The following is an 11,376-nucleotide window of genomic DNA, read 5'->3' as shown; positions in this document are numbered from 1 at the left end:
GCATTAGTTCTGTACCGTCAGCCAGAATTAACTTCAGTAAAGCATACTTTAATATTTTATTTACAAGAAACATTACTGGGAAAGACCAAGGTATACACATCCTAGGGGTCAAAAACACTCACCCAAACTGGATGGTTTATTATTTGATGGTCCATTTTAACTTCACAGTCTGATTTTATGCATAATACTGAATTATTTGCGCTGAGCTTGAATCTTTTGCAGCAATAGCTCCATATGCAGATTGAGGTTGGGTTGACCCTTCTTGGTTTTTCTTTTCAACACCTGATACGTTGCGATTTTCTTTTCCTTATATTTCTTCAGAGCCTCTTCTCGCTGAGTTTTGTCTTTCAAGAATTCCTACACAGACATAATGAAACATGTATCAATCATTTGCCATGCATGTATATAAAGGGTAATAAAAATGTCTATGTTTACATGACATAATGCTTCCTTCCTTAATGACATTAAGGAGATTCATTAGGGAATGGAAAAGTGTTCCTCACCTCTCTTTTTCGTGCACGTTCCTCCTTTATCCTTTCATATTCTAGCTTTGTCTTCTGATACGATGACATTTTCTGCTTTTGCTTCTGCTTCTTTTGGATGAATGGAGTCTTGTGGAAGCTGATGACACAAATCAGAAATCAGAAATGTGGCTTTGCATTTGTATGTGTGTGTGTGTGTATATATACTAGCTGTTACTGTACCTGTCAGACTGTGCTGGTTCATTAGCTGAATCAGAGGCAGTAGTTTGATCAGTTGTTGTGTTTGAGATGTGTTCCTTAGTGAAAGAAGATTCCAGCACTGTTTTTAGTTCATCGTCTTCCTCTGTCTCTTTACCTGCTGCTCTCCCTTCATATCTTTTTCTCTTTTTTTCTTCTTCTTCTTCATCTAGTCGTTTTCTTTCCGCCAGGTATAGATGTCTCAGATGCTCAGGATATTCCTCCTCTAACTGGGTTTTTGATGTTTGTATTTTCTTCCTTTCCTTTCGAAGAATTTTGTTGTATTCATGTTTTATTTTCTCCTTCCTTTTGAAAGCAAAACCCTGACCTGAGAAAGTAGTACACATACAAAGTTTAATCCTTTTTATTCACACTGTCAACATTTTTTTTTTTTCTAGATCTAATATGTTAATCAAAATATATTATAGCAATTACTATAAGAAAAATACATAAGTTAACTTTTTTGGTATAACATTGTAGACATGTTTTTAAAAGCGTATGTAACCAACGTTAATCCAACGATACGTATCTAAAAACTAGGTAAGTAACGTTACGTTTTACACAGATTTTTCTAATTTCGGATGTCTTTATTTATCACTGATCTTTATGTCAAACTTGTTTATTTACTGTGAACTTTCTACATCTAAAATGTGTGTGTTTAAAGCGAACTACTCACCCTCTTTTAAACTACCATCAAAGACTTTGTTCTCCGGAAGCCATTTTCTGTTCCTTTTGGCGTTGTGTGATAAACCACCATGTGCAAATTTGTTATTTAAGTATTTTCCTCTAAACGGACCTTTGCCTTTTGCGTTTTGTTTTAAAGGTGCCATGTCTCACGTTAACTTCACATCTGCTCACACTAGTGTGTGGACAAAACGGATGTTTCTCGTGTAAAGACGCACAATAATGACGTACGGATGGTCGCAAGGCATTACTAATCACGCTAAACGCCATTTGTGTGAGGGCAGCATATTCGATTCAACAGAACGCTGGCTGGTACACCCAACATGGCCGCGCATTCGGTCGCTCAGAGGAATCTATCCTGATTTGACTACTTATGTCTTAAATACTCGGTCAACTGCTGCTCCTCTCGCTAAATATTCTCTTTTTCTGAGCCCGTAAACAATGGCATTTAATGACATACCCATCGACACTTTAAAAAGAAAAATAGATGAAGTTAAGCGCTTTCTCTCTATATCGTTAAGTATCTCAAATGCGCACACTGTGGACTTTTACACGCGTGATGTTTGGAGCACGTTCATGTGTTTGAGTCCAGAAGAAGTGTTGTGTGCTATCAGTTCCACACAAGACCACATGGAGGCGACAGAAGGTAAGATGCTCTCAATCTGATTTATAGTATATGGCATGCATACACAGTAGTCAACATCAAAACCTTTCATCAAAGTTGTCCTAAAACCAAAACAATACCTGTTCTTGTCTTAGGACAACTATGATGAACATTTGATCAACTTCAAATGTTGACTACTCTATACCTATGTACACACAGAATTGTACAGGGAAAAACACTTTAAAAAAGGATTTAAGTATTCAAATCTTATTTGAATATGATATGATATTAATATTGTTTTTGCGTTTTATCCATTGTTTTTGAAAATATCTTTGATTTTTAAAAAAAAGTGTTTTCACATCACTACCGTAACAGTGTATGTTTTATTTAGTCCATTGGCTGAGACTGATTTTAACTACACCCTTACATTTATGATCAGGAAATATTCCTGTGTCACTCTCTCTCATAGCTACATGGCCTCATCATTTTGAGGTAAATGTGTTCAAAAGTATTAAAAATCTATGTGTAACTTTAAGAAATTACCGAACACCTTTTCCTATTATTAAAACACCATAACATTAGTTTTTGTCTACCACTGTTCAGAACTGTGCTAACTAAACACGTGCTAAGTAGCATCTTTGAGGTAGGCTCAAACGTATCTAAAATTGTAACTACTGAATGAGCGAAACATTTGGAGTTTCGCTAGTGACATCTTTGTTTTTTGGGGGCGTTATCCCATAAAATTGTCGCTACCGAAACATTTGGTGAAGTTTCGGTAGTTACATCTTTGTTTTTTTGGGGCGTTATCCCATAAAATTGTCACTACCGAAACATTTTGTGAAGTTTCGGTAGTGACATTTTTTTGTTTTTTGGGTGTTATCCCATAAAATTGTCACTACCGAAACATTTGGTGAAGTTTCGGTAGTTACATCTTTGTTTTTTTGGGGCGTTATCCCATAAAATTGTCACTACCGAAACATTTGGTGAAGTTTCGTTAGCGACATCTTTGTTTCTTTGGGCCGTTATCCCATAAAATTGTCACTACCGAAACATTTGGTGAAGTTTTGGTCGTGACATTTTTTTGTTTTTTGGGTGTTATCCCATAAAATTGTCTCTACCGAAACATTTGGTGAAGTTTCAGTACTGACCTCTTTGTTTTTTTGCACATTATCCCATACAATTGTCACTACTGAAACATTTGGTGGAGTTTCAGTAGTGACATCTTTGTTTTTTGGGTGTTATCACATAAAATGGTCACGGCCAAAACATTTGATGAAGTTTCGGTAGTGACATCTTTGTTTATAAAAAAATATATTTACAAGTAAGATCTAAGCAAAACCTTAATAGGTCCATATAACCCTTCTTATTAAATTATATATAGCTGTGTTTCGGTAGTGACACATTTGAGGAGAGGACAAATATGCCAGAACTTTCTGAAAATACAATATGAGAATTAACTGCACAATTACTAGAATGTGTACAGAGATTATACAAGTTGCATACATACAACATTTGTTTCCAACTTTGATCCAATTCTGTAGAATGGCCCATATGTATACATTTTTTTTTTTTTTTTTCGTTTTTTTTAGAGAAAGAGAACACCACCTTTGGTTTTTGCAATGCCTCAAAGAAGTTGGTGGACATATCAGCCCTGCTGAGGGCAGCAACAGCCCACTGTATACCAGGTTTGGGAGTCTGTATGCAGCTGGAAGATTTGATGCAGAATCTGAGACTGATGTCTGGAGACAGTATAGCAGGTAACTGAAAGCCCTGAAAATCACATTTACATTCCACTGGATCTTTATTGTGATTATTATGCATGTTACATTCAGTTTATTAGAAGATTGTATTTCATGCATTGTCTGTAATTCTAATAGGAGAGTCATCAGATGAAGTTGTTGTACGGGATGAGTTTATGAACTGTAAGAAGGCCCATGAGGTGCAGGCAATGTCTGAGGTTGTGGCTTGTTTGGCCAAAAGCTGCCGAGTCAAACAGGTAAAATGTTTGAAATGTGTTTTAGTTAAAAAACTCAATTTCATCTTTTACGTAATCTGTTTCTTCTTCTCAGGTGATAGACGTGGGTTCAGGGAAAGGCTACCTGTGCTCCTATCTGTCCATGCGGTTTAACCTACAAGTGTTTGGGATTGACTCCTCCAGCACCAATACGCATGGAGCTCAGGAGAGGAACAGGAAACTGAAGAAGTTCTCCAAAGCCTATCAGAAACCGAACAAAGCCACTAGGAAACACCAGTTGGACAGTGAGGATGGGAGTAGACAACAAAGCATAAACTTTGAAAACAGTGATGGCAACAAAAACTTTATTACTGAGGAAAAGGAAAGCTTTGGGGCTCAAGCGGATACCAGTGCTTCATCAAAACAAGTCACCAGTGATTTGTCTACTTCAAATAATGCAGCAGAATGTCCTTTAGACTCAACTGATTCAGATTCAGGAAGCAGCTTCTTCAGTATGCTGTCTCTGGACGTCATAGAGGACGTCTCTCCCCGCGCACACCCCAGCCAGCTGAGCCTGGAGGAAAGGGAGAAGAGGAAGAGAGAAAATCTGGAGAGGAAGGCTCGTGAAGGGAGGGGAAATTACAGCGACGACAGGCTGTTTTCCCCTCTGACCTCATATGTCACTGCAGAAACTGAGCTCAAGACGCTGATCACAGAGCTGGAGGTGAAGAGTTGTCATGACAATGGGGGCTCTGACCAGGGGAGGAAAAAACAATAATAATAATTATATTATTTTTTATTGTTAATGAGATTGACTATGAGACTATTAGTAATACATTTTGAGAAAAATATCTAAAAAATGGCAAATAAATTTTTTTTTTAAATAAATTTTGTTTAAATAATAATATTGTATTATTCATTCTAAATTAAATAATCAACAATAAAACTAAAAAAAAAATATTACAAAAACAGTAATAATAATAAAAAATGATTTATAAAATAATTTAATTCATAATTTAATAATAATTATAGTAATAATTTAAACATGTTAAAATAAATGTTATTAAAATAAAATTAATAGCAATAGTAGTAATAAATAATGATGATGATAATAATAATAATAATAATAATAATAATAATAATAATAATAATTTATTAATTGTAAAATAAATAACCAGGGGAGAAAAAATGCGTAATAATGTGATGTAACAATAATAAAACAGCAATAATAATTAATGTTATAATACTGTTACTATTATTATTATTATTATTATTATTATCATTATTATTTAGTTTATTAATTTATTTTAATTATTATTAATATTATTTATTGACTATGAGATGATTAGTAGTGTATTTTAGAATTATTCTGAGACAAAATAAACATTAATGTTATTAATAATAATAATAATAATAATAATAATGTATTAATCTGAAATAAATGGTCAGGGAAGAACATTTTTGCACAAAGTGTAAAACAACAAAAATGGTAATAATAATTATTTAACAAATCATTATTTAACAAATCATTATTTATTTAATAATAATAGCAGTAATAATAATAATAATAATACACGTTGTTAAAATAAAAGCAATAACAATAGTATTAGTAATAATGATAATGATAATACTTTATTTATTGTAAAATAAAATTGTGTAATAATGTAAAGTAATAACAATAAAAACAACAGTAATAATAATTACTGTAATAATACTGTTGTTATTACTGTTATTAGTATTATTGTTTATAGCTTAATTGTAATAAGAAATACTATTACTATTAGTAGACGACTGCTACTAAAAATAATTATTATAACAACTTTATTAGCATTATTATAATAACAATGTCATTGTTATGTCAATATATTGGTAGTAGTAGACTACTGCTTATAAAAATAATTATAATAACTTTATTAGGATTATTGTTGTCGTAATAATTAATTATTGATTCATTAAAGAGTTTTACATTGTTGTTTTTATAATATCATATCATCATATAATATCATGCCTATTTTCCATGCTATTTTAAGCATTACTTTTTTTTCCCGCTGTGAATTCATTTCGTATGACATTCTCTCAGGAACAAATATTTCATGAATACTAAACTCATATAATAGCACAAGAGACAGGCTATGCTGCAATAGTTGTCCAGCTGTGGGCTTTGATTAGAGCTAAAGTTGTACCATTGCTATTACAGCTCAGCGAGACGCCTGCGATTATCTTAATCATGTTAATTAGATGAAATTGAGCTCAAGAATAGAGAGGGACTTGGATGTGTCCATAGCAAATTATTTATGATCAATGAGAGATGGCAAACGGTCTGTGTTGATTTCATTAAATTACCCCCTTTTTTTTCTCCCGCTCTCTTTTCTCTGGCTGGTACCCAGGATGCAGTTCTGGTTGGGCTGCATACGTGTGGAGATTTGGCCCCTAGCACTCTGCGGATGTTCAGGGCCAAACGGGAGCTGCGTGCCGTTTGCAGTGTGGGCTGCTGCTACCACTTGCTCTCTGAAGAGTTTGATCAGGACAGACAGGGTAAGAGCACTTCCTGTCTGTACATCTTACACACACACACACACACACACACACACACACACACACACACACACACACACGTGGACAAATCTGTCTCTGTCAAGATGCCCAAGACAAGCTGTAAATTGCATTTCTCTGTATAATGTTCTTTCCAGCAATGGTCAGCCCTGTACTGGGTTAAAGAAAATGAAAATAAACATAATAACAAAAACAAGAATTGATCATTTTTATTATTATTAAATGTATTAAGTATTTTATACTAAATATTTTTGTTGTTGTTTATTTATTTAATAAAAAAATAATAATAATAAAAATAATTCTTATTATAAAATGTATTATAAGTAGCATAATAAGGAGTAGTTGTTGTTTTGTTGTTCATTTAGTTATTTAAAAATTAACAAATTAATAATAATAATAATTTGTCTTCTTATAAAACGTATTAATTGTTTTATATTGAATATTTTTAATCCTTGTACTAGAAGTAGAAGTACTTTTTATTTTATAATGAATATTTTTGTTGTTATTTATTGAATAATAAACAAATAATAATAAAAATTGTAATAATATTTCGTATCATAAAATATATTAAGGTTTTTATAATGAATGTTTTTTATTTATTTAATAAATAAACAAACAAGTAATAATAACAATAATAATAATTATTATTATTATTAAAAAAATATAAGTTGCAAAATAAGTAGTACTTAGTTTTTGTTTTGTATTATGAAATGTATTAATTATTGTAAGTTGTGTTTCTTTTTTAAATAAACAACAACAGCAATAATAATAATAATTTGTATTATTTGTATTGAATATTTTAATTGTTGTTTATTTATTAAATATAATAATATTAATAATTCTTATTATTATGAAATGTATTATTAATTATTGTATGTTGGGTTTATTTATTAAATAAACAGCAACAGCAATAATAATAATAATTTGTATTATTATGAAATGTATTATTAATTATTGTATGTTGAATATTTTAATTGTTGTTTATTGTTAAATAAACAGAATAACAATTATTATTATTATTATTTATAATGTAATATTAAAAGTATTTGTACCTTTCTAATGAAATCCTAATCATTTTAACATTCTAATAATTAAAAACTGTAGTGATTAATGTCTACAAATATATACCATTCTAATAATTATTCTAATCTTAATTATTATTTAATAAAGAATTAAATAAAACTATGTTTAACAATTAGAATAACTACAACAATAATAAATGTATGACTAGTCAAAATGATTTAAATAATCAAATTACTAATGAAATTTATTTTTTGTATCATTTTATAATTAATAATATGTTAATTTAAAATAAATAATACATTTTTTAAATAAATATTGTTTATATTACAATTTAATAATAAATTGTTATTATTACAAATAATATGATAATTTTTTTGTAATATAAATGTAATTGTAATGTATTTGTAACTACTACTACTACTACTAGTTCACTTGGCTCCAAAACACATTTTTCAAAATATCTTCATTTGAGTTTCAGAGAAACTAAAGTAATACAGGTTTAGAACAACATGAGAATATTTAAATGATGACAGAATATTTATTTTTAGATGAACTTTCCCTTTAAGCCTTGATGTTAGTTTAAGAGAGCATGTGGTTTCTGTCTGCCTCTCTCTTTCTCCTAGACACTTTCTGTTAGAGGAGACAGTGCAGAAAGGACTGGAGCGCTTACAAAAAATAATATTTTGATCACATAATTACTGTCGATTAAGTCAGTGTCCCATGCTGTGAAGCGCAGCAGGACTAAAATAATATCTCATTGTCTTTTAAAGCCTGGGGATCACATCACAGGCTCTCAACTGCTGCAGGGACAGAGCTAAAATGCATGAAGTGTGTGCAGAAGTTGGACTGACATCACAAACACTCTCTTCCCTTCAACAGACTGTCTGTTTGATCTCAATAACTCAAGAAGAGTCAGTACAACATGTGGCGTTTGCAGCATGATGATGTCAGGGCTTCAGCGGCCCCGCTTTACAAGCACGTTTGTTGTAATGTAATGAAACAAATGTGGTTCCAGTGGAAATGCACACTGTTTTTTTTATTCTCAAAACCCCTGTATGATTACAGCATGCTGTGCATTTAAAGGTGAAGTGTGTCATTTTTGTGCATCCCACAGATTTATAAAAATCTGGCATAGAATTTCGCTTGCCTGAGTAGGATTTACTGCTATGATCTTTTCGTTCTGACAGCGTAATACTTTTTCTGCGCTATCTCCAATCAGGCCTTGCATTTGCTGACTCAATCCAGAAAAGCCCACGCATGTCTTAAACAGGAAACAGGAAGTCCCACCCACGAACACCATTTTCAAGCATTCACATATTTATAGTGCATTAAATTAATGGTTTAATCAAAAAAATACACACTTCAGTTTTAAACAGTGTGTTATAATCAAATGCAAACTGTAGATCCTTCAGTTTAACGTCCCACAGCGACTGGTCGCCTTAAGACAGTGTTAAAGTTCACTTCCAATGAATCAAATGTTTCATAATGAAATCGCTGCGATGTCCCTCTCTCAGGCATTCTTTTACACACAGCTTATTCTGTATTGCACACACATTTTTCAGGCCTGCGCTGGACTCTGGATCCTGTTCGATTTGTCATGGTTTAGATTAGCATGATAGCTGGACTAAACTGTGTTTATCTGCTCCACGAATAGGCCTCAAACTACAGTGTGGGTCTTGTTTGAATGGCATGTGTTCAACAGGTTCTCATCCACAAAATGTTTAGTGTTCAGTTTTAAAAGGCAATAAAAGTTTGGGGTTGTTAACATTTTTCATGTTTGCTATTGAGAAGACTCTTATACTTACCAGGACTGCTTTTATTGGATCAAAAATACAGTAAATGCAGTACAGTTGTGAGATATTATTACACTTTATAATAACTGTTTTCCATTTTAATATATTTTTCAATATAATTTATTCCTGTAATGCAAAGCAAAATAAAAAATAAAAAAAATTCAGCATCATTACTCCAGTTTTCAGTGTAAGGCTGTCACGATTCCTCAATTCAATTCGAGTACTCGATTTAAAAAAAAATCCCTGATTGCTTTTTTGTGTCGAGTAACTGGCAAACACAGGAGGATACATCAGTATCTTTTTTAATATGCTAACTGTTCCTAGCGATTTTTAAATAAAAGTAAAACCCTGTTTTTATCTGTTTTTCAACCAAATAAGAATTATAATTATCCGATTACTTGATTAATCGTCAGAATAATTGCCTTCCTATTATATATGTATTTAAAGTCAATTTAAAGGCTATTGCTTGCTTAGGTCTATTTGCTTTTCTACAAAAAATAATTATAATTATTAGATTACTCGATTAATCGTCAGAATAATCGACAGATTACTTGCTTCTGAGACTTTATTTAAACTAATTATCATAGTCTTCTTATTATATACGTATTTAAAGTCAGTTTAAAGGCTATTGCTTGCTTAGGTCTATCTGCTTTTCTAAAAAAAAATAAAATAATATAATTATTAGATTACTCGATTAATCTTCAGAATAATTGACTGATTACTTGCTTCTGATACTTTATTTAAACTAATTATCATTGCCTCCCTATTATATATCTATTTAAAGTCAGTTTAAAGGCTATTGCTTGCTTAGGTCTATCTGCTAAAAAAAAAAAATAGATTACTTGATTAATCGTCATAATAATCGACTGATTATTCGATTACCAAAATAATCGTGTGACAGCCCTATTTCAGTGTGGCTAGAGTTGATACTCTAGAAACATGTCTTCTTATTATTAAGGTTGAAAACGGTTGGAAAACATTTTTACAGACTATTTGAACAGTTTTATTCAATAAAACAATATGATTACTTGCTTCTGATACTTTATTTGAACTAATTATTAGTGCCTCATTGCTACAAAGGCTATTGTTTCTATAAAAAAATTAAAAAAGAACAAAAAATTATAATAATTCGATTAATCGTCAGAATAATCAACCAATTATTCGATTACTAAAATAATCGTTAGTGACAGCTCTACTTCAGTGTCATCTGATCCTTCAGAAATCATTCTAAAATGCTAAGTTGATGCTTCTACAAAAAAAAATCAGATTACTTGATTAATCATCAGAATAATTGACAGATTACTCGATTACCAATATTAACGTTTATGACAGCCCTACTTCAGGGTCATCTGATCTTTCAGAAATCATTCTGAAATGCTGAGTAGAAGCTCTAGGAAAATTTATTCTTATTATCAAGGTTGAATATGGGTGGAAAACATTTTTACAGGATTATTTGATAACAGTTTTGTTCAATAAAACCATATGATTTCTTGCTTCTGATACTTTATTTGAACTAATTATTATTCCCTCATTGCTATTATATATGTATTTTAAGTAATATTATAAGGCTATTGTTAACTTAGGTCTATTTTTATCTGTCTTTCCACAAAAAAGAAAATCATATTAATTGTCCAATTAACCGATTAATCGCCCGAATAATCGTCCGATTAATCGCCTGAATAATCAACCGATTACTCGATTACCAAAATAATAGTTAGTAAAAGCTCTATTTCAGTGTGGCATAATCCTTCAGAAATCATTCTTATATGTTGTGTTGATGCTCTAGAAACATTTTGTATTATTATCAAGGTTGAAAATGGTAAGTTTTTTTTTTTCTTTAAAAAATAAACACTGTTCTTTTAAACTTTCTATTTAAAATAGACATCATTTATAACATTATATGTCTTTACTGCAATCTTTGATCCATTTTAATGCATCCTTGCTTGACTAGAAGTATAATCTTTTTTAAAAAAGATCTTCTGACCCCAAACTTTTAACCAGTGTCTTATGTTAAAAGCTGTTTCTCATCTCTGTTGTTTTGTGTTG

At 31.3% G+C, this 11,376-nt stretch overlaps 2 protein-coding genes across 2 annotated transcripts in view; one reads left to right on the top strand and one right to left on the bottom strand.

Annotated features, from left to right (window-relative positions):
- Nucleotides 1–42: 42 nt before the first annotated feature.
- Nucleotides 43–1,599, bottom strand: ccdc59 (coiled-coil domain containing 59). The gene is made up of 4 exons (XM_073838658.1): nucleotides 1,396–1,599; nucleotides 705–1,047; nucleotides 504–621; nucleotides 43–357 (listed from the first exon to the last, which is right to left on the bottom strand). Exons 1-4 carry the CDS (start codon nucleotides 1,547–1,549, stop codon nucleotides 193–195), a joined length of 780 nt encoding a protein of 259 aa, XP_073694759.1. The 5' UTR covers nucleotides 1,550–1,599; the 3' UTR covers nucleotides 43–192.
- A 142-nt stretch (nucleotides 1,600–1,741) lies between these two features.
- Nucleotides 1,742–11,376, top strand: part of mettl25 (methyltransferase like 25) — a 20,211-nt gene continuing 10,576 nt past the window's right edge. Inside the window, exons 1-5 of the mRNA XM_073838657.1 lie at nucleotides 1,742–2,049; nucleotides 3,597–3,764; nucleotides 3,885–4,003; nucleotides 4,077–4,685; nucleotides 6,349–6,496. Coding sequence (XP_073694758.1) covers nucleotides 1,845–2,049; nucleotides 3,597–3,764; nucleotides 3,885–4,003; nucleotides 4,077–4,685; nucleotides 6,349–6,496 — 1,249 coding nt within the window. The 5' untranslated portion in view covers nucleotides 1,742–1,844. The remainder of the gene's footprint in view (nucleotides 2,050–3,596; nucleotides 3,765–3,884; nucleotides 4,004–4,076; nucleotides 4,686–6,348; nucleotides 6,497–11,376) is intronic.

This window comes from Garra rufa, chromosome 4 (genome assembly GCF_049309525.1).
Source record: "Garra rufa chromosome 4, GarRuf1.0, whole genome shotgun sequence".
Taxonomy (NCBI): Eukaryota; Metazoa; Chordata; class Actinopteri; order Cypriniformes; family Cyprinidae; genus Garra; species Garra rufa.
Note: the sequence above shows the minus strand (reverse complement) of the source record. Positions and strands in the feature narration are given on the sequence as shown.